Source organism: Syngnathus leptorhynchus, chromosome 3 (assembly GCF_054491065.1).
Source record: "Syngnathus leptorhynchus isolate UIUO chromosome 3, UIUO_Slep, whole genome shotgun sequence".
Classification (NCBI taxonomy): domain Eukaryota; kingdom Metazoa; phylum Chordata; class Actinopteri; order Syngnathiformes; family Syngnathidae; genus Syngnathus; species Syngnathus leptorhynchus.
In genome coordinates this window covers 19,295,660-19,318,645 of record NC_141197.1, presented here as the reverse complement: position 1 = coordinate 19,318,645, position 22,986 = coordinate 19,295,660, and the positions used below count along the sequence as shown (strand labels likewise).

Genomic DNA, 22,986 nt, shown 5'->3' with positions numbered 1-22,986 from the left:
TATTTCTGCCAGGGATTGGGAAGCATTTTTTATTTCGTTTATTGCTCGGTTCCAGCGGATTTCTCATAGGGTTAGGGTTTCGTCATTTCTCGGGAGACCCAAAAATGGCATCATTGACGGATTGGAAAATTATGACATTTTGCATAAAATGCTAAACATCAGCCGATCCGATCCAGACAATCAGATATGTATAAAGGTTGCCGGCATTGCATCTTCAAAGAGCACAAGCCATTTTTCAACACTTTGGGTTGGATAATAATTTGTAAAAATGAACAACCAAAAATGTGGGTTGATCGAGTAAATATTTTTTTAATATGGAATTTTCTGAAAAATGATGTAGGTTTTGCCTCTGAGCCACCTAGAGAAAATAATAAATAAAAATATATACAAATAAATAAATAATCTTGAATAATGAATAATAACTAATAATACAAATAATAAATAATGTTTAATCCGCTGGTTGGGAATTATGGTAGTATACTATTATGTGGACCCCGTGTATTCTCAATTTCTTTTCGGGCTTCCATCAAATAATAATAATGCAAAAAGGTTATGTGTAGACAGGTTAAAACAAGTTGTCTGAAAAATAAAATACCACAGTAAATGTCAGCGTTGCATGGCTTTATTATGTCTGTGTAAGACTAATAATTAGTTTCAGACTCAATGATGGCTTCCAGACACGCAGGGCACTGCATGGGTTAGCATTGCTTCTTGTTAAAATTGGAAATGAGGTCAGTCTCGGGTCAGACGAGCATTCGGAGTACATCTATATGAAGATGACACACTGGGAGAAAGCAAATTAGAAAATCATGTTGGATAAAAAGATTTAGTTCTGGAGAAAAAGCTGAAATAATAGAATATGCTGTATGTATATGTGTGCGCTCATGCGCAAAAGCAAAAGGGACAAACTGACCCTTTGCTCGCTCAGCAAAAAAACAAGACGACCTCCTTTACAAATTTTGGACTTAAGTGTCAACACGCCAAATGTCTTCACAGTGGTCATCTTCAGCGCACTTCCTCCCACAGTTTTGTCTCCCAACTTAATGAGCGTGTCTCCTCAGTGTCATACGGCACACAAATAGAAGATGAGACTCAGCAAAGCTCATGACCATCTCTACCCAATAAAGTGCGCCCTTGTCCACGGAACCACGTGCAGTCACATGGCCTCAAACAGCATGTTCCCAATCAGCGAGTCAAAACAAGATCAAAGAACATGATCCTCGGAGATGTTAATCAGTCCGGCCGCCCACCGCGTGGCATTAAATCCCCTCTGTCTTGCTCCGCTTCTGAATATCAAGCCATAGGCTACGCTATTAATAAGTGGACAGCCACACACTTCCCTCGGTGAAGATATGGACCACAGCAAGTGATCTTTATGGAGGAAGAGCTTAGAGCAGCCTTGACTGTGTGTTGAGCGCTTAAGCTCCATCATCACTGCCCTGAGAAGCACACGCGTTAAAAACACGTGGGCTCACGCACACGCATGCTTGTATTCATGAGGGATTCCGTATGATATATGGCCCAGGGCATCCACAGTCCAGAGTCTGTGGTGGTGAAGGAACCTCATTGTTCCCTGGATGGAAGCTGTGCTGTTTTCTGGGACACCCGAGCAAGCGTGTAGCCCAGTAACTTCACATGACAAATTGAGCCAGCCTCTTTTTTGAAAGATATGACATAAGGGAGGGAACTGGGGCAATCATAGGTCACAACATTAGGTACGGGTGTAAGTGAACCATCCAAAAGCGCTAAAAAGTAACATAGGAACAAACTTGAATGGAAGTTTGGAAGGAATTTTATTTCAAAGCTCGCTAATGATTAAAAGTCAAGCAACATTCAGCCTGTTTGATTTTTGGTGAAAGTCGTAACACTCCGTTTAGACTGATGGTGCCGATTGTAGTTTGCTGCGTTAAGGAACTACACGGCATCACACTGAGAACTCGAGCGGACTTTTTAGAGGTGGTGAAATCAGAAGAAATTGTGTTACTCTTTTATTGGAATGTGTGGGTGTACCTAATTAAGTGTCCCGTGGGAAGAGAAATTTGATTCGTGCAATGGCTTGAAATGAGATAATGACTCAGCTAGTGGCTGGGAGAAAAAAATAACGTAAGATTTTTTTTACATTGCTTGTAGCTATTTTAAAACTGAAAATCATCTGCTGTATTTTGGTTGTATGATCTTTGCTTAAGCTATTATAAAACTAAAAATCATCTGCTGTATTTTGATTGTATGGCTTCCTGCCAGCCTTTCTTCAGTCTTTTGTCATATCACAGTAGTAAAGTTCACACTTAAATGAAAGAGAAGTTTCCTGGAAAAAAAAAAATCTCTGTGCATATATCCATTATCAGCATACGTTATCGTCACAGGGGAGTCTGCAGCAGGAGGAAAGCTCGCCGAGTCTCTTTGTGTGGTGTAAGATAGGGCAAAGCAATTTTTGCCTCCCTCCCCCGCCTCCCTCCAACACACCACTCCACTCAGCCCCCACTAAGTCTGCACAAGCCCAACTAAATCATTTCATCGCAATAAGCCAGCCAAATGTTTTACACCTCTGCGTACTCATCTTCGATAAGGTTCTGGTTCACCATTTCGTGTAATGTTTTTCTTTTTTTTACCTCTGTGATTCTGCAGTGTCCTGCAGAGATAGAAAGTAGCAAACTAAGAAGGTGAGGGTATTTTAAAACTCCGCCGTATCGTATCTTCCCCCCCGACGATGAAGCAACAGACAAGCTATATTTTATGTTTGTGTTAAATATTCCCATGCGCGGCACCACCATGACAGCTTATTCGCCGGCAGATTTATCACGAACCTTATCGGCTCGCCTCGCCAGACAAAGGCGATGGAGCACTATGTCTAAGCCTGAGGCGCAAGACAAAGCATACTATCAATACAAATCTGCAGTCTATACATTGAACTGGAGTGGGTTGACACACATCCCTCAAGCAGCCATACATCACAACTTCTTATCTAATTAGCTCCCTGAAGAGCATTAAATGTCTACTAAATTACACATATATCTCTCCATCCACTCTCTCCTGAGGAAAATCTTGTGCCCAGAGTTGCTTAGCTACAGTCTGGCTGAATGATGACAAACTATTAATGATGTACAGATTTAAAGATGTATTTTAATAATTTGACTGCACGGCGACTTAATCGAGTGTTTTATCTGCTGCGCCGAGGGAAATACTTTATGCTGAATTAAAACGGGGATGAAAGTAAAAAAGCGCTTATTCAGAGCAACGGTTAGCGTGGCAATTTACCAAATATTAATTTTTGAACAGCAAACTTGTCTTACAAAAGTAAAGAAATGCCATCCAAACATATCATGTAACTTTAAATTTGATTCATTCGCCATTTTAAATGATTTTGTTAGTTGAAAGCAAGGCCTTGAATATCTGCATATAAATTTCATCACGGTGGATTATCCTTTTTATTTCAACGGTGTTAGTTACATTTAGCATGAATGTAAATCCTCGACAATCCCCATAAAATCTGATTTAATGTTATTATTCAGAGTAATGAGTTTTTTTCTTTTATATTCAACCAAATACGAATTTGAAATATAATTATATGATGTAGTAGATAAAAAGCACTCCAACTTATCCTGTCTATTCAAGGATCAACTCGTCAAACATCCACTCACCTTATTTTTTTTATTTCCACCCAAAGGAAAAAGATGACTGACCGAATCTTGAATGAGAAAGATTACACAAATGGGAAATGTCCGTAGGACAAGACCAAGCTGTCACTAGAGAAATGCGCATCCCTGAGAGATAAAAAAAAAAGAACAAAAAATAAAATAGAAATCAAGGATAAAGTCTCTGGCCTCCCGCAAGCTTCTGACTTATCCGGATTTTAATTCAGTCCAATGGCGTCAGGCATATGACTAATTTAGTGGCGCTCCCAGCTAACACTGTGTTCAAAAGGCATCTGTCAGTTCTTGAAAAGATACAGGAATGAAGCATATGTAAGCATATTTAGTGAAGTCGGTATGCTTTGTGGAAAACTCGACTCAGCTATTCAGCTTACTTTACCCCAAATCACATAAAAGGCTCCGCTTCTTGTTGTCATGGTTATTGTTGCCTTGAATCGATAAACACAACTTTCCTCAATTCCAAGCTATTGAAAAAAAAGGGCTTGATCTCAATTTTGCTTGATTTACTCTTTCTACATTTATTTGCTCATATTTCTTCTATCGTTGTAGCATTTTGCCCACAGGAAAACTTGTTTGGTAGCCAAGAATAAAATTTCCGCTGGAAGAAAAAGAATATGTACAAATAGAGATATTTCTATGTGTCACTTTTGCTCCCGCAGTAGGACCCGTGGCATAGGCAATTCAAACCTCTATTGACTTCTGTTACCGCAAAGTGAAAACATTCACAGTGTGCCTCAAACACATACTGCTATTGATTAAAAAATAAATAAAAAATAACAAAATGCTTTGTCCACACTGACCCTCATGACTAAGCAGTGTCACACTGTAGTGCCACACGGGGAGGGAAAAGAAATACTCGCACAGGCACTTTTGATTTGGAACTAACCTCCAACATTCGACTTCTGGACTGTGTCTCAGAGGCACTCAGTAACATTTGAAAATGTGGGTGTTTTTATCATGCACAAAGATATTGTTGACAATAACATGTTCTATGCAGTACCACTATTCGAAATACGATACACCGATTAAATTTATCTCCGTCAACCGGAAATGACATCACAATGGCTCAATCGGGTAATGACCAATCACAGTTCACCTATTTTCTGACTTTGCTCTCGTGGTGTTTGGAAACTGATCCCTTAAGAAATTGATGTCGACAGCAAGTGGCAAAATGGCCGCCTCATGAGGGGGGATTTTGCATTTTATTTATATTCTCCAGGCGCAATTCCAAATATAGACTAGCGATTTTTTACTTCACTTCCCTTTTAATATATTTAACTTTATTCCCAAAACCATATGCTACAAATAATCCAAACACTTTCAATTAAAAGGTTCTAACTCATCACATCTTATTGAAATATCAAAATATCTCTGTGAAGCTACATTATAGTGAAACGATTTCAGTTTATTCTGTTCCACATTTGAATCCAATAGTGTAAATAACTAGTTTTATTCTAGGAAATGGGCATGTACACCTATCTGTCGAGTAGACCACTTCGGATGAAGTTACAACAATTCCAAGGATCATCTTAACGTACTGGGAGACACCGTGACATAACAACTGGCACGTATGAGTGCCCAAGAATTGCACAAGTAGTGACTGAAGTTCTCTTCAGTCACGGTACAGAAAATTCCAGATTTTCAAATCCAGGACTGCCGCTATTGTTAGCTTGTGTGTAAGTTACATGTTGGTAATGATTACTGTTATAGGGTGAGCAAAACGTTCATCATTTGAACAGCATGTGATAATGCGGCAACAATGATCAGAGGAATTTCCTAAACAGCCAAACGCTGCTCTCATGTCATGGCTATGCTGCTCATTGCCCCAAGGGGGGAAGTCGCTCAGTATCCGAAGAGAGCTACGTATAATATGCTGTGATGTATTAACGCCTGCTACAGTGTTCCTTTCATTTCTTTCATCTGCCAGCATTCACATGCAATTTATAGGAGAAATGCAATTTCACTACCATTTCCAAGAAAAGAAAAATCTTGCCTTGACATTTTCCCCATTTTCATGTTACATTCAGTATTTGTACATGCACATTGAGACCGGAAAATTGAGAAATGTGGTTTTATCCTTGTAAAAATGGTCACTGCTGTTATTTTTGTACTTTTCCCAGATGAAAAGGCAATATGATTAGTCCTTGGGTCAGAAGTCAGGTTTCAAATTTCAGGCTGAAAGTGCACATGGCTTTCTGAAAGTGACCGTACACACCAGGTCAAAGTATGAAGCAAGTAGATATTTATTTTATTTTTTTCTTTTACTCCCCCACCTCCTCCTCTTCTCTCAAATGCAGACTAAGCTCTGCTTCAGGCTTTCAAACAGAGTGAAGAGATTAAGCTGAGTTAGGCCTACTTTCCATAGATATGATAGTGTGGCACTTTGAAATACCCTTACACACACACACACGCATGCATGCACGCACACTTCACACACGCACACTCACTTTTGAGAGGAAGTGATACTTTTTTTGTTTTTTAATTGAGAGTGACTAAGATAAATTGAAGTGTAATTGGTTGTGAATGCAAAAATATATTTTGTATGTTTATCTATTCATTTAGTCAATCTTAATAATCTCTTTTTGTCATATGATTGGTTGAGGTGCTACAACAATTGGCAATTGTGCGCAAAAGGCACATTTGAATGTGACAATCAGGGAGAAAAATGTTGATTGATGATTGTTCGCGCTGAGTGTGATGAGCGTTTGTATTACACTTTTGTCAAACTGTTTGCATTGACATTCCTACTAAAATGTGACTGCATGGGCTTCTATGTTTGAGGCCTTGTCGCTATTCTTGTCTCTAGATTATATTCGAGCCTACGCATGAACGTGTATTTCTGTTAATCGGCACCAGTTGATAATGTGTGCAGTAGCGGCCTGACGTGCCATTTTACACGATCTCGCTTGGCCCATCAGAAACGGAGAACAAACTGACAGATAAGAAACAGGAAATGAGCTCTTGGAAACATTTATTATGAAATTTTTAAGGTAGAATAGCAGTGTTCAAATAAAGCTTTCAAAAACAGGAGTTGCAATGTTCTAAATAATTGGCAGTTTGTTTTTAGTTCTTTTCAGAGGTCCCAGCAATGAAGAAAAAATATCTATTTAAAAAAAAAAAAGCAGAGCAAATCAAACCAAAATTAAGTCCATTATTTTTTTAACACAGCACATTAGGCAAAATTACCAGGAGTTCAATTTACATGAAACATATCATATATACACAATAAAGATTTACATTGATGAGGGGTTACAGAGTCTTTGTGAGTGATGTGACACAACAGTCAATGGGAGTCACATTTCACGTCAAACAACCGCCCCCACCACACCAACCCCCCCCCCCCCCCCCCCATTTGACCCCTACCGGCTAGCTTTGGGCATGTTTGTCTGGCACAGCCATTATCACAACTATTAGCTTGGACACGGGCGCAAGCTAGTGACCGAGCAGCAGCGGCCCGTCCGTCACATGTAACAACAAGTGAATGACAAAGACATGTCTCCCTCTGGGTTTGTCTTGTCAAGAAATACAGAAATGCGTTGCCCGTCTTTTACACCAGCGAGGGAACACAAAGCGCTCCCATCTGTCACAAATGATCAGAACACAAGAATGGTGACCATGCCGTCGGTGATTTAACATTGCATTGACCCGCCGAAGAAAATTAGCTGAAAGGTGCGGCGGAGGAGGGCAGTTGGCGGTGGGTGAGGTGAAAAAGAAGGGATGGGGACATTCACACAATGATATACCATTATAACTGTAGATCATTTTTGTGGACAAGCAACAAGTCAAGAAACATTTTCTTCCACCCTCTACTCTTATTTTCCATACGCCGTAGAAATCTAAAAGTATTTTCTCGCCGTGTTAGGTGAAAACATAACACGAGTACGTCGGCTTGATTGATTGATTGTAGTGGAAGGTTGCGCAATGTCTTCTGGATTAGTGAAAACGTGAAGATGACTAAAGTCATGACAGTCCCACAAAAGCCCAGATAATGTTTTTTTTCTGGTTGTTGTTGTTTTGTGCATGCAGAACATGAATATCGTATAGTGACTCTCGGGATGATTGATCATCGGTCAATTTGCTGCGAGAATTTGCAGAGATAGACGATGTTTACTTTTAAGATGAATGGCTTGTCAGCCAAAAGTGGCAGACAAACAAACGAATGATAGACAGAGAAAAATCGCATATGCACACACACGCATGTGTACACATACGCAGAGACACTCTTTGATTTATGAAAGCATTTGCTGTTATCAAAACTGAATTTTTATATATGATGCCAAACTCAAGGATGAGGGTGGAAAATATACTCACAGGAATACAAATATGCACAAACAAATTAAATATAATTCCTGGTAATTTGCCATCATCTGTGTTTTGGGTAGTCTGCTTCAGGAATAAATATATCTAAAAAAAAAAAAAAAAAATCAACAAAGACCTCATTTGGTTTAACAGTGGAGAAGAAAAGCAAATAACTCATGGTCCAGCAGCTTTAGAGACAGCGTTGATTTATTTACTTGTTTTGTGCAGACAAAAGTAGATCCCCTCAAGGCTCTAATCTAGTCTGCTACTTGCTAACGTCCGATAGCTTAGTTGAGGCCACACGTCATTCCATTTAAGCATGTACACAGATAGGGCAGGACTATTTCTTGTAGCATGTTCTCACCAGGGACCATGAATGAGGTGTCATGTTTTTGTAAAACCTTAATTTGTGTTTACGATGAAGTTTTGGGGGAGGACTGAATTGTAGTATAGTCACCTTTCCTTTGAAAATATTTCAACATTGTCAAAGACTATTCATCTTCCCAAACTTCCCTGCTTCCATTAACCCTCATTATTTCTCATTAATGTGGCAAATTAACCTGCACAGCAAAGACGACCCCTCCAAGGTTACTTATTTGCAATGACTTTTTTTTCTTCTATTTTGTCATAAAACAAAAAGACACGGTTCGTGACAATACGCTTCAAATGATCGCTATCAGGCTTCTTCAGAACTTGCCGATGAGCTGATCACTTAAATCAGGTGTGTTGAAGGAGGGAACTATCTAAAACCGGAAGTGCAGCAGCCCTCGAGGACCCGGAGCTGATCATCTCAAGACTGTCTATGAAAGAAACAAGGCTATTAAAAGAATCCTGTGGTCAATAATCAATTATTTCTTTCTGCCATCTTGGGAGTTTAGTTGATTAATATACACGGGTGCTTATTTCCAGTCAGCTTCTTCTCCAGCTAATTACTCTTGGAATACATCATTCACCATCAGATTCGAGTACAGTCCAAGTTCCAAGCGAAACGGTTCCAAAGGCAGTTCTTATAAAATGTCCCTTTTAGCTGCAGTCTGATTTGCACATCAGAGTGAACAGTGTGTGAAAATGCAACCGTCGGTCCATGCTTGTAAGTGCAAGCGTGCTTGCTTCCATTTTCAAAAAATAATCATAATAATAAGATCACCCGTGGCAAATAAATGCTTGGTTGGAGAAATGTGGTCATATCACTGTGAGTTCCATATAAAGCTGGTAATTGTGCACCCACATACAGCGTATTGTCACATTACCATAACAAAGTGAGTGGGGGGGGGAAAATGGACCCATCTCATCGTCATGGGCCTCTCACACAATAGACAGCCTTATTTTCACATTCACGATGAAAATTAGGTGACGAAGGAAGACTATTTTCAAATTTTCTCTCACTGGCAAATAGTGTACCTGCATAAACATTGATAAATTAAAGCAAGGATTGTAATCAGTTTAGCACCGTGCCTAACGCACCATCTCACTGACTACTTATAAGCTCGCTACACTCGCTGAAATCAAATCAACGTGTCCTCGACATGAGCCTGGGGATCTCATGTACAGTGTGCAGATGACGCATAGCCAACGGGCACATGTTCGGCCAGTCAGCCATACCTGCGTCTCGCCTTGAGATGAGATTAGATTCCATGTTCTCGTCCATATATCGTACAAAGTGGCGTGCGATGAAACTAAAAGGAAGGAAGTGATGCTGAAAAAGTAACTTGTTTTTCTTAGAAGCTTGTGTCGCCGTTCAAAAATATGCTTTTTTTTACGCACTGTTGTTTCCGTTTATGTTGGTCCCGACAGGATAAATAAGTGAAAGACAAGGCAAGGATTGCGCCTGTCGCTATCAGCACACTGGGGGTCTCTCAAAAATGATACTGCCATTTAAAATGTCTCCCATTTCCTAATGTTATTAAAGTAGAGGCAGACACCAGAGAAGCGGTGGATTTTTCTGGCTTTGCTGCTGCTGCTCTCGACCTTTCTCATCTGGCCGTCTACTTGTTAATCAATTTGCTTTCAATTTTCTTATTTATTGATTGATGCTGATGCTGCATAGAAGTGACTCCTGAGAGATGAAACAGAATGGCTTTTCAATTCGAAGGGGTGGGGGGGATCAATTCAAAAGCTATTCCCCAAAGCTTTAGCCATGTCTTTGCCTTAAACATCCTTGTCCGCCTAGTTGCTTATTTCACATCAACATCAAACAAGAGGAGGTGATTGATGATGTTAGTTACTCAAGAGGAAACAATGCAAAGACTAAATTGTCCTATCATGCACTTTTCCACAATGGGGCTATAATGCTAATATGACATTTTACCTTTAAAACCAAAGCACGTGTCTGAGAATGTAATAAGTGTGAAGCATTCATATTTTAATGTGCAAATAAAAAACAATATTAGGATTCAAAAGGGGGCATTGAAAATGTAGCCCTCCACGGGTCTGTCTAAACATTTTACCACAATCAATACCTGCCATTTAACCTCAAATATGAATACCTCACTGAGAGGATGTGGAATTGATACGATGGTAAAATGACCAGCTCTTTGGAGGTCATTCAAGCCTCAGAATTAGCAGGAAAAAGGAGTGTGAAAATCTAATATTTTTCCACTCAGAAAAGCTTAGAAAAAAAGCCAAAGATGAAACGTCCGACAGGTTGGCAATGTTTTAAAAAGAAAAAAACCCCGCTACTTATCATGTCAACTCAAAATGAATAGATGAGAGACCAGATGAGACGATCAGCCTGGCCAAAAAGAGCGTGGCGCAATCTGAGGGCTGTTTTGACTCTCCGTATGGAAATGAGGTTTTGGTCAGGACCTTCCATGTGTACATTCTGTAGATCAGGGGTGTCAAACAATTTTTTTTCGCGGGCCACGTCGTAGCCATAGTTTTCTGCGTTTTCCCTCGATGGTAACATATGACTGTCATCGCCTTATCTTATACACAGTATAGACTACACAACAAACAAACTGATGAATAACTAGTTTTGAAATCAGAGACTTGTTCAAATATTTTAAAAGGATTGCTAGCAATATCGCTTTGGCATTTTTTGAAGTAAAGACAATATGTAGTCAATGGCACAATTAGTCTTTGAGGGCCACATAAAATGATGTGGTGGCCCGTCTCTGGCTCCCAGGCCTTAAGTTTGACACCTATGCTGTAGATGATTGAAGAACCGATGCGCTATAGTTATTTGCACCATAAATGGCACAGTATAAAACACAGTCGACAATGTTTTTGTGCTTCATTGGGTCATGTATCAGACTTATTGATTCCAATAAGTCCTTCGATGAAGATGTGTTCACTGTATAGTGTCATATCATATGTGCTATCCTGGTTGTCACAGCCCACAGCCACCCATGTCATCACCTTTCCTCAGCCTCACACCTCCCGCCATCGGCAACGCACTCAAGCTAACTCGAGGGAAAGATGACAACCCAAGCTCCTTTTTTTTTTTTACTGCTAGCTCTCACACAAAAAGGCACAAAATACTCGTCCGGATGCAGTGACCCGGAGGTACGCATCGACATCAGGTCCCGCGTGGCATCACCCTTGGTGATTCCTCTTCCTCTCCTGGCGAGAGCTTATCATTCCCATCTCTACCTGCCGTTATCAATCTTCTCCGTGCAGCCTCAGCATCATTAGAAGAGAGTATTTCACTAAGAACGCCAACATAGATTTCACTCCTTTCTTATCCTGCCTTGCATGGAGCACTGCAGGCTGGCGGCACGTCAGGATCCGCCGTACAGCTCAACACTGCCACCTAAAGGTTCAGTACCACCACCAGTCAAGCCTGAGTCAGTAACAACTCCCTCCTCACTTGGCCCTCCCTCTGTCCTCTTTCTCATCCCCACCTCTGCTGCTCCCTGTATTTGTCCATGTGCGTTATATTAGATTAGAACTGTTTGTTGTGTAGTGGGGGCTTTATTAGGAGAAAAATTAATAAGGCTTTGATACGCAAAAAAAAAAAAAAAGCAGCATGGATTATGTTTAAATTTGAGGCTCATTATTGGCTAATCCTTTTTGAATTGGATGTGTATCAAATCCCAGACAAGGCTCACTCAGTTTGTTAGTGTGCTTTGAGAGGAAGAATTGAATTCCGGCTTTGATGATGAGGCAAAGCCGTCTGTGACATTCACATTTGACACTATGAGGGACTAATTGTTACGACTTGTTATTGCTTACAGGTATTGAGAACCTTCTCTGGCTTTGTGTGATATCACAGTACACACCAGAACACTGAAACACACAAACAAAATAAACATGAACGTTCGCTCGGGTTTTATGAACGGTGAGACGTCTTGTATCTTTTTAGCGATTGTGAACCCGTTGTCAGGTTTGAGTAGATAGGCAAGAAAAAAATGTTTCTTTCACAAAGAGCAGTGGGTCACAAGAGATAAATGTACAGTTTGGATCTGTCCTGGGTGCAGAATACACAAAATAAGGCAGCCACTCACCCGTTTTCATTCGGATCATTGTAACTAACAAACTTTTAGGACACACAAGCATCAGTCTTTGATTAGACCACCAAGTTATGTGTGTGACAGAAGAGTCCATCAAATCCATAATTGGTGGATGTTTAGTTGCTGTGTTGTTGTTTTTTTTCATCTTTAAGTTTGATCATTAGGAAAATCAGTGTGCTTCCTTGACTTTGTTGTTGCATCGATAATCTAAGTGTGAGAATCATATGTGAACTGACACTTTAGCACTGAGGAACAGGGCAGTTATAGGCAGTACTTATAGACCAGTAAAAGTGTTCTTTTACCTGCTGTCTGGTGTGCATGGGCGCCTTGGTCTTGAACCCTCCTTGGGAGCTGCACTCTGAGGCACTGAAGTGGTCTGAGCTTGTGGAGGACCTCTTGGAAAGGGTGTCGCAGCCCCCAACAAAGGTGTTATCCAGCGGCAGCTCCTGAATCACGTGATGCTTCTTGACGGAGACCGGCGTGTCAGCCTTGAGGTGGAAGGCCGATTGCGGCGAGGCAGATTTGTAGTGTCGGGCCAGGTCAGGGCTGCCGGGTTTGAAGGTGGTGGTCGGTGTGGCATTCCAATCAAAGCGTCCTATCCCTTGCTCCTCCAATTCGGTGGGCAGGCTGATGGTTCCGTTGATTGGTTCGTGGGCAGGATCGTCGGGTTTGTTTCCCTCGATGGTAACAAAGTTGAGTAAGGAGCTCTTTGGAGATTTCCTTTTCTTCCGCTTTTTCTTCTTGTTTTGCTTGTTCTCTGTGTTTGGGGACATCCATTCTGTCCCCTGTTTTTTCCTCTGCGCAGCTTTGAACCTGGACGTGTGCCGGCAACGCAGCAGGACGGTCACAAAGATCACAATGATCACCACTAAGGCGCCAGTCACAAAAGCGATCATGATGGTTAAATAGTCCCCGCTTTGATAAGTTTCACTGCTTTCGCTGATGTTGCGCTCAATCGGGGTTTCCATCCGTCGCCGGATGAGATCGGTGATTAGGCTGTAGTTGCCCACAGTATCGTTGACATAAAGGAATACCAGCACCAGAGTATGGAGGGATTTGGGGTATCCTAAATCACTGATGTTGACCACTAATCTGTGTAATCCTATATCGCTCACTGCGGGCTTCTCCTCCAGCGTGATGTTCCCGGTGACGGGGTCAATTCTAAACAGGCCCTTGTTGTTGCCGTGCACAATCGTGTATTTCAGTTCGGCGTTCATCCCCGTATCGCCGTCCACCGCAAACACCTCGGCAACCACCGATCCCGGGATGGAGGAAAGCGGGACGAGCTTAAAAGACGTGTTGGAGGGCGGGTAGATGACGACGGGGGTGTTGTCGTTGACGTCAATGACGTTGATGGTCACCTTGGCGGCCGAGGAGCAAGGAGGCCTGCCGCTGTCCACGGCCCTCACGTCAAAGGTGTAGGAACTCTGTTGTTCCCGATCAAACGACACGTTGGACTTGATAACGCCGGAGAAAGGATCCAAGATGAAGTTTTCGTTGTCGTTCAGAATGGAAAGTGAAACGGCAGCATTTTCCCCGGCGTCAGAGTCCGTCACAGTTATCACGCCAACTGTGCTGTATTTTGGGAGATTCTCAGAGACAAAAAACTGGAAGTGGTTATGTGTGAACTTGGGGTTGTTGTCATTTTCGTCCAGCACGGTTACAATGACAGCTGCTTGTGTCTGCAGAGGCGGGGTGCCGTTATCTCGTGCCGTTATCGTGAACAAGAACTTGTCCTGGTCCTCACGGTCAAAAACTCTGGATGCAGTCAGAACCCCCGTTTTACGATCAAGATCAAAGAACGACGCGTTCGGTCCAAGCTGATAAACAATCTCTGCATTTTTACCACTGTCCTCATCCGTGGCACTTAGAGTGGTGAGGAACAGGTCCCGTTTGTTGTTCTCCATGACAGCCAGTTCAATGACTGGTTGAGTGAAAATAGGGGGGTTGTCATTCTCGTCCTCCAGCCTCACTCTCACCAAGGCGGTCTGATTCAAGCTCGGCTTTCCAGAATCAGAAGCCACAATTTTGAAGTTATATTCCTTGCTGCCTTCATAGTCGAGCAGAGCAGATGTCTCCAACAGATACTGGTTGTCGTACACGGCTTTGAGATGGAAGGGCACATCCTTCTCGATGAAACAAATGACCTTGCCGTTGATGTCGGTGTCTTTGTCTGACACTGTGATGAGGGCTATCTTGGTATTGATGGGGTCTTTCTCGGAGAGGAAAACAGTGCCGTTAATGGGACTGATTATATATCTCAAGTCTATATTGGGGGGATTGTCATTGACGTCAGTCACGTTTATTGAAATGATAGCTCTGGCTGGGCTCGGGCTGCCGTCACTAGCCACGACAGAGAGTTTATGTATTGCCGTTTCCTCCCTGTCCAGAGGCCTCTGCACAGTGATGAGGCCGGATGTGCTATTTAGTGCAAACAGCCTCTTTGTAGCAGGTGACACCTGAGTCCCAAATACATATCGAATGTCCGCGTTGGCCCCTACGTCCGCATCGGTGGCCTGAAGCTGCACGACAGATGTGCCGATAGGAGAGTTCTCCGGAATATGCACCTCTACCTGGCTCTCCTTAAAGACGGGTCGGTTATCGTTGACGTCTGTCACGGTGACTTGGAGAATGGCGGTGCTGGATTTCTGCGGGCTCCCGCCATCCTCCACTTTAATTTTCATCACATAGGTATCCTTCTGCTCTCTGTCCAGATTCTGCTGCACAATGAGCTGGGGCCACTTCTCGCCCTCTGGCGTTTCCACTATGTCTAAGCCGAAGGCACTTTGCCCATTGATCAGCTCATATTTGTGCACACTGTTTGGACCGGTGTCTGGGTCAGTGGCTGAAGGAATAGCAAAGCGATTATTAATGAGCGTGTTCTCCGGTATGGAGATGTTGATCACTGGGGATGGGAACATGGGCGCATTATCATTTGTGTCTCTGACTATTATTTTGATTTTAATCAGCCTGAAATAATCATTAGGCAGGATGACCACTTCAATTTCAAAGGAGCACTCGCTGTCCTCAAAGGAGGGACCGGGGCAGAGCTTCTCCCTATCTATTCGGTTTGATGTTGTGAATATCTCACCGGTGCTGCTCAGAACGCGAACCAGAGGGTTGTCTCCAGCTTTGGAGACCAACCGGTACACAAGATTAGCACTTGCTCCAGTGGCAGCGTTAGTATGGGAGATGTTAAGGTCTCTGGGTATATTTCCAATGAGTACATTTTCTTGCAGCTCCTCCCTGATGGGGTAGATGAGTTCTTGGGCTATTGAAGGGTCTAACCATATGCAGGCAAGCAAAGCACCCAACAGGTAATAGTCTTTTAGATCCATGACAGAGAAAGCCAGTCAAAAATACTTCTTTCTAAGAAACGTCAGTAGCAGACTTCTCACTGATGACAGCAATTGTCCAAGCCTAAAAATACATAGAGAATGTTTTGAGTCAATACCTTAAAAGGCAAAGTGATCAAATCAAAAATGACATCCCAACCATTTAAATTCCATCCCTAAAAATATTGAGCCTCATTCATGAATTGTTCTCAATTGTTCCACCTTTCCATTGATTGTTTTTGAACGACATTCTATAGAATACTCATGATGCAGCAGTATGACTGTTTGATGCAATGTATATGATTCTACATTTATAAGGCTGAAAATGCTGTTATATTGTACTCTTTATAATGACCTTGTTGAGGTTTAACTGCTTGTCGACCCCACTTGGACTTTAGAGGATAATAAAGGATGAAGAAAAAAGGTTATTAAAGAACATAAAGGAAAAATATAAGAACATTATTTCTAGACGTATGAGGGTCCTTTATGGTTTATTTGCCAAAATATCTGAAGAAAAAAAGTCCGAACATCTACTTAACACACTGCATCAGTCATTTCGGTGTGAATTGCTCCATTCTGACACCCAATGTTAAAAAAATGAACAAGTACATTACAAAACACTTGTGACTTTGACAACCTTGCGTAAACACTGCACACTTCCAAATTGCAAAAAAATAAATAAAATCAAATTGAAATGAATGGCTACAGCCTTCTAATATATAAAGTGTACACACAATATCGCAACAAAAAATTTGGAGTATGCCAGCTCACGGTGCTCTCATTTTACGTTGGCATTGGTAATTCTGTCCGGGAAAACAAACCCCCCCAAAAAAAAAAGAACATTGAGTTGCACAAACAACGTGAGTGCCTCTTGCATTTCCTCCCTAGTTTAACTTTACTAATGGAAAGGATTTAAGCGTATGACCTACCTGCGGCTGTTGCGGTGATCAGCGTCTCATCTTCCAGCAGCCAGGTGGTCAGTGGTTTGCGGCGTCTTCCATTAAAGCGTCTCCCCAAATCAATGCTCAGCTCCCGGTCTACGTCTCGTTGAAGGAGAAAAAATGCACTTTAAACCTGCGAAGCAGCGCCGGCGGGGTGAACGCAAGACCAACCACTCTATTCCCTCATGTTTCAAGTCCAAGGGGCTTCATTGTCACTCAAACCTGGCATGAAGCCCATGGGTCGAAAAAGGGGTAACGAAGGCAAAAAGAGGTGTAAAATGTCCGATTATGTTCTCCTCGTTGCTGCAAAAAAAATTCAAACAAGAGGCGTTCAATGTCACACCAATGCGCAACCTTTACGCGCTTGCACTCATCCTTGCGCTCTCGCTCTCCGGGCTGGATGTCTTGCTCCAACCCTCTCTCTCCTCTGTCGAGCCTACGGGAGGGGTGGTGAAATACACAGACGCCCACTCATTCGGCCGAACCACCTTCATTGGTCAAGCCGGCTCTCTTTCAGTTGCGTCGTCACGCGTAATACGAACAAGATTGGCCCAGTGAAACGTCACTTATTGCCAATCCGAGGGTTGCGCGGTGGGATGCTCCGCGAAGATGCTGCAGGCTGCGGAGACATTTCACCATAACCCCCCAAAAAAGCGAGAGTGGGGTGGTCATGACGACGATGACGACAAAGGAGCTTTTGTGCTTATTATTGCTCCAATAAGACAGCGATCGTTCTCTGGTTGTATACATATATACGCTGCGGCTATTCACAAAAGGCGCGTCAAAGTCAAAAAGAAAAAGTCAACCTGTTAAGCTGCTGCGGTCGTCGGGTAGGAAACTAATTGGGATGGATGTGCTGCAAAGGTACCAATCGGAATCACTTTGCCCCAAAATGTGCTATGCAATCGTGATCCATGACTAGGACTTGCATGAAAGCTGCAGTGGATAGTCACGATGAATGAAAGTCAAAAAGGGAAAGATGTTGTCTAAGCATGTTTACACGAACTGCATATTTGCTTTGTGTCCTTCTGCACTTGGCAGCCTGCAGGCACTCATCAGCAATGTCTCCAAGTCATAACCTTGACAGTCATTCCACTCGTCAAAGTCCGACAGTTGTGCGTCTGTGTGGAGGGACACCATCTCCTTTGCGGGATATAACCTATATTTTATTCCATTTAAGTTTAGGACATCGTTCTGTAATAATTGATGACGCCGTCACGTGATTTAATTGGGTTTCCACGCAAATGCAAATTCATCTGATAAGTTTCATTTCAGCAAAGGGCGGCTTAGATGAAGAACCCCCCCAAATTACACGTCAGAAATGACACGAGGTAACGACAGATAATTATCAGAACATTGTCAATCATGACTTCATTCCAATGCAGTAGCCTCCAAATCATCCACGGCTCTCCTCTCTGTGTTGCTTCAGGAGAAAGCGAACGTGCGGTGGGCTTGCATGGTGAACACTGCCATCTTCAGGCGAGTTTTCCCCAAATATTTGGACTGGGCAGCCAGCTTGGATCTCAAAGCAACAAGCCACCTGGTCTCATTTCAAAGCAAAGCAAGGCATGATTATACAACAAATACCACAATGCACCAAACTAATTCTCATAACAGGCCAGCAGTTCAAACCTAATGGCCAGGACCCTTTTTTTTTTTTTGCCTCCATCAATGTTCAATCAGGAAGTACCCGAGGGGAACCATCACTTCATTTTCGAGTCTTACCGTAATACGCAGGCCAATGAATATACAGTAAACTTGTTGAAAAGCTCGTTTCTGGCTTTGGAGATGTCATGTTGTCTCGTGTGTGCCTTAGAAGGTGCAATTTCCTTTTAGTCGATGACTTTCTTTCCAGGGCACGCTTCAATGAATAGCTGGATACAGCCATTAATGATTGCAGTAGCTTGTTTAAATGAGCCTACTTCTATGAATCGCACAAAGAAAGCGTTAAAACAGGCTCAGCAGTCTTTATCAGCGCAGCTTTCAAAAGAGATTATCTTTCACATGACCTGATGGTCCCGGGAGCTTCTCACGCCAAATATAGTGTTGCTCAGGTTTGTTATCTCCCTATTTAGTGGGCTGAACTGGCTACAGCTAATGTTGCTGCCAGTCAAGCGCTTGACAGGTGATGAATAATGTAGTATGCTAATATATGTTCTAGGAGGCGAGGTGCACCTCCTACAACCTCACACTCTAGACAGAGCCTAAGGGAAGCGTCCAAAGCCGAGGTCTTCAAATTCCCCCTACGCCAATACAGTCAATCACAGCGCTCACCTTCATTTGATTCTCACACTGATTTATTGACTTTCTCATGCTGTTGAATTGGCCGCATGAATAATACAGGGAAACAAACATGCTTCGCTTTCATGCTCATAAAAGCAAAAGGTCAAGGCAGTAATTAATGTATTTTCACAATAAAGGTCTTTGGAGCTGCTGCCCTAGAAAATGCTAACAGCCGGTGGCCCGACTTTCTAATTGATTGCGTGCAAACAAAGCATGTTTATATAATCATATGTACTTGTAAAAATATTTGTTGTGATTAGAACATATTAGATTTCAGTGCAAGAGTTGTTTCATAGTTCTTTCAAATGTTTTGTTTCCCTGACAGGAATGAAATGACATGATTTACTTGGAAACGATTACGTCGATGTTCTGTGAATCCTCCGTTTTAACACAACAATTGTAGCAGACTCGATTTTTCTGTGCCAAAGTACCAAAGAGTCGCCGCAGCCGCTGATGAAAATCTCGGCCTTTTGCCTTTAAGCCCTCTCACAAGAGCGGTAATGACCCAGTGGATAATTGGCATCGCACATGGGGTAGATCCTGAATACCAATCAGGCATTGCACTGATTTGAAAGTTTACTTTACACTGTAGTAGCCTAAATCCACTAAGTTGATGCTTGAATCATAATTACACTTTGTTACTTCATTTATAAAGACTTCCAAGTCTTGCAGTGATTTTCTTTTTTTGTTTGCTTCGATGCATTTGGATTATTGGTGTGGCCTAAAAATGTGTAATAATGTAAATGTGTCGAACCTGGAGAGTAAATTAAAACTATAGGTGAACATCTGAACCAATTTGATACTTTTAGTCCCATATTGGTGTAATCTTGGGAAAAGAAATCACTCAGAAGGCTCGGCTTGCCATATCTTTAAATTCGACATGATGTTCCAGACTATGCGCTGAAAAAGGTCAAGCATTTCTTTTCATTCGCCTTGCTTAGTGAAATGCAAGTATGGAGCCACATGTTTAGATAGAAAACTCAAAGACCGCTGGAGCGGCTGAAAGAAAATTCTGCCACAAGAACAGTCTGCTCCGCAGTCTGACCTTGTGCATATCTTGTAAAACTTAAAGATACGCATCTTGCTTCTTTTATTTTTTCTTTAGTCTGCACAATGCTCAGGGACTGATTGATAAATAGCTACAAATCTGAAGAGTTTTCAAGAGGATGCAAAAAATGGTATATATACATATATATATACAAATAAAACCTCAATTAATATTAAGATTATTGATATATTTATTGATTACTTTATTAATTAAATAACTATTAGTAGCAGTAGTCGTATTTTCATTATTATCATTATTATTATTATTATTATTATTATATACGTAAAGCAGGCTTAGGCACCAGTCAATCACACAGCGCAAGCAGATAAGACAGCAACATTCCCAACTGGCCGCAGATGGACACTAACAATGATGTACATCCTGTCTTTAAAGAGTTGCAGCAGGTTAAGTTGTCTTGGGCCCGAAAACACGGGTGTGCAGGTCTGCATTTTATTATGCGAGAGTGCACCACAGGGATTTACAGGGACATGTAACTGTGATGCTTTCCTAATGAGAGTCTTCTCCTTGCTAATTGAGGATCTTTTTGCCAATGTTGTGTGACTTCCAGAGAAAAAAAAAAAAACACCAACTGTTGACCAGAACGTTGTTTGGTCCCACTGTGTATTGATAGTAGCTATCCTTGAATTTTTATTTTGTCACTCAATTGTCTTTTATTTATTTTTACAATGACACAACCAGGTTGTAATTTCATACTATGCCAGCGTACTATCCTGCAGTTGAATCCCCCCCCCCAAAAAAAGTAACACATTACTAAAGTTTGTTATTATTCTTGTCAGCTCACTTTAGAAAGTCACAATCTTTGGCATCGCAATAATAGCTAAAAAAAAAATATTGTTCAGTGCCAGGAGAGCTTTACAGTACACCTGCAGGCTGCCAGAAGCAATCAATATTTTCCTGTTTGTGTTGCCTGACAATGATGGGGTCTTTTGTGCAATAGGCAAATGACTATTTTCTCTTATCCAGTAATATTACAAGGTATTTTAAATGGATAGACAGCCCGAGTTATTACATTTTCTTTCACAAAGTCACACATACTGCACCTTTGTCTGTGTTTGTGTGATAAAAGTTGCCAGTATGCAAAAGTCCATCAAGCAGTCCTGGCACATTGAGGTCCTGTCATGTTGTCTAATGATCAATTCTGATCATGACAGGTGCATTGAGGCATTGATATGGCTTCCTTCCTTTTGCCGTTGTATCTGCCAACACTGTCACGGCTAAATGATCAACGGTAAATAACACAAGGGTTCCTGACAGGACTGTTGAAATTATTCACTCACCTTGATAAGAAGCTGATTACTGCTGCTTGTTCAGCTGTATCATGTCTCATCCGAGACAGTTATTGTAAGTAAAACACGCATCCTCAACCTAGAGCAGGTGGGCCGGCGTGTTTGTTTTTGTAGTTTCTGATGATCTGACTTCACAATCTTACGCTAGCTTGAGTCATTTCTAAGCTAACGTGATATAAATAGTAGATCATTATAGTCACGATAAAAATAAAAAATGGAAGTGAACAATCACATTTGTTGACACGGTAGTATATCTCCTTTGAGAATCTGAGTTTGTTAACTAATGCAAAGTTGTCTGTATTGTAATGTAGACATCATTATCCTTCATGAGGAAGAAAACTCTGGCACTTCACTGGATGCAATAAGAAAAATACTCTCGAGGAGCAGCACATGAAACATGTTCTAGAGAGGCTCCATTTCTTGGGGAGAGCTTTTGAAGCCGATGGCACATTGGCAGGGTGAAGAGAGAAGAGACCATCTTCAGTAGGCCACCCTCCTCTAATTATATTGCAACGTTAGTGCCATGCCATGCCATGGGCAGAATCCACTTAAGACGACTCATCCCAGTGCTTTCCTTCAAATTTTCTTTTGCGGGGTGCATGGGAAACAATTGTACCTTAAAACCAGGATTTTCTTGTGTTGGGAGTTAATGTGACGGTCGGAGTCCCTTTCAGCAGGTTGCATCACGGGGATAATCGCAGGCCGAGCTTGCTCCGAAGCGCCGGATGTTGAGATTGAATCCAATGTGGTGACTCATCAGTACATTGATAGCACGGGCCATCATTTATTGAAAGATCCACTGAACGTGATTGAGACAAACAAACACCTTAGCCGATGGATAACCAGAGTCCCTTTGGCACAGTTCTGCTGTCTCCTGTTTGGCCTCCCTGTGGTCGTTGGCTGTCTCTTTGTGTCTCTCCCCAGCTGTCAGCAATGTAAGCATCGCGCAACGGTAGCCATTCAGCCAGATATGCTTTTTGCCTTTGCATTCAGAAGCTCTGACTACCACTGGTTGTCACTATTTTATTTCACTGCTGCAGTCTGCATTCTTTCGACCCCAATCTCAACCCCATGCAGCAGTTTGCAAATGCCAAACACATTCAATTCCAGAAGTGTGATAATATTGCAGGTACAACTGAAAATGTGACAAGAAAGGATCAAATGGATGCTAGTATATTTTCTTTGTTGCATTTGCATGAAATGTGAGTGCAGAGTATAACTATGGGACTTGGCGGCGCAATTAAAGACACTCGCGTGAGGGTAGGAGCCGCACCATTGTTTGTGTTTGAGTGGAGATCAGCATAAAGCCCCTTAACCATACACGGCTTTTCCAACAAATCACACTCCTGTGCCCCAGCTGTGATTTTTCATCTATTGAAGGCTTAACTCTGTGACTCTATGTGTGGTGTTTTGGATCGCTCAGCCACAAATTAAATTTGAATTTTTTCCATAACAGGTCAAACATGTTGAGAGGCTAAACACAACACACCATGAAATTAGATTGTTGTTGGAATTGCTTGGGCTTTATTTCGATAGGAATTTTGAGCGAGAGAAGTGTTTGCTCTCAGATCCTTGTTGTGTCTGTGGTGCACTATAATACTGAGAAGAATAATATCCTCCCTCCTTGTCTGTAGGACATTGCAGGTTGACGCAGAGAATGAAATCAATCCTT

General features: G+C 41.9%; 1 protein-coding gene and 1 long non-coding RNA gene across 2 annotated transcripts in view; one reads left to right on the top strand and one right to left on the bottom strand.

Moving 5' to 3' along the window:
• pcdh9 (protocadherin 9) overlaps positions 1-15,738 on the bottom strand; it is a 104,631-nt gene extending 88,893 nt beyond the window's left edge. The window contains exon 1 of the mRNA XM_085908027.1: positions 12,703-15,738. Coding sequence (XP_085764153.1) covers positions 12,703-15,738 — 3,036 coding nt within the window. The remainder of the gene's footprint in view (positions 1-12,702) is intronic.
• The window catches only part of LOC147059650 (uncharacterized), a 158,345-nt gene that overhangs the window by 96,894 nt on the left and 38,465 nt on the right, over positions 1-22,986 (top strand). The window lies entirely within an intron of this gene.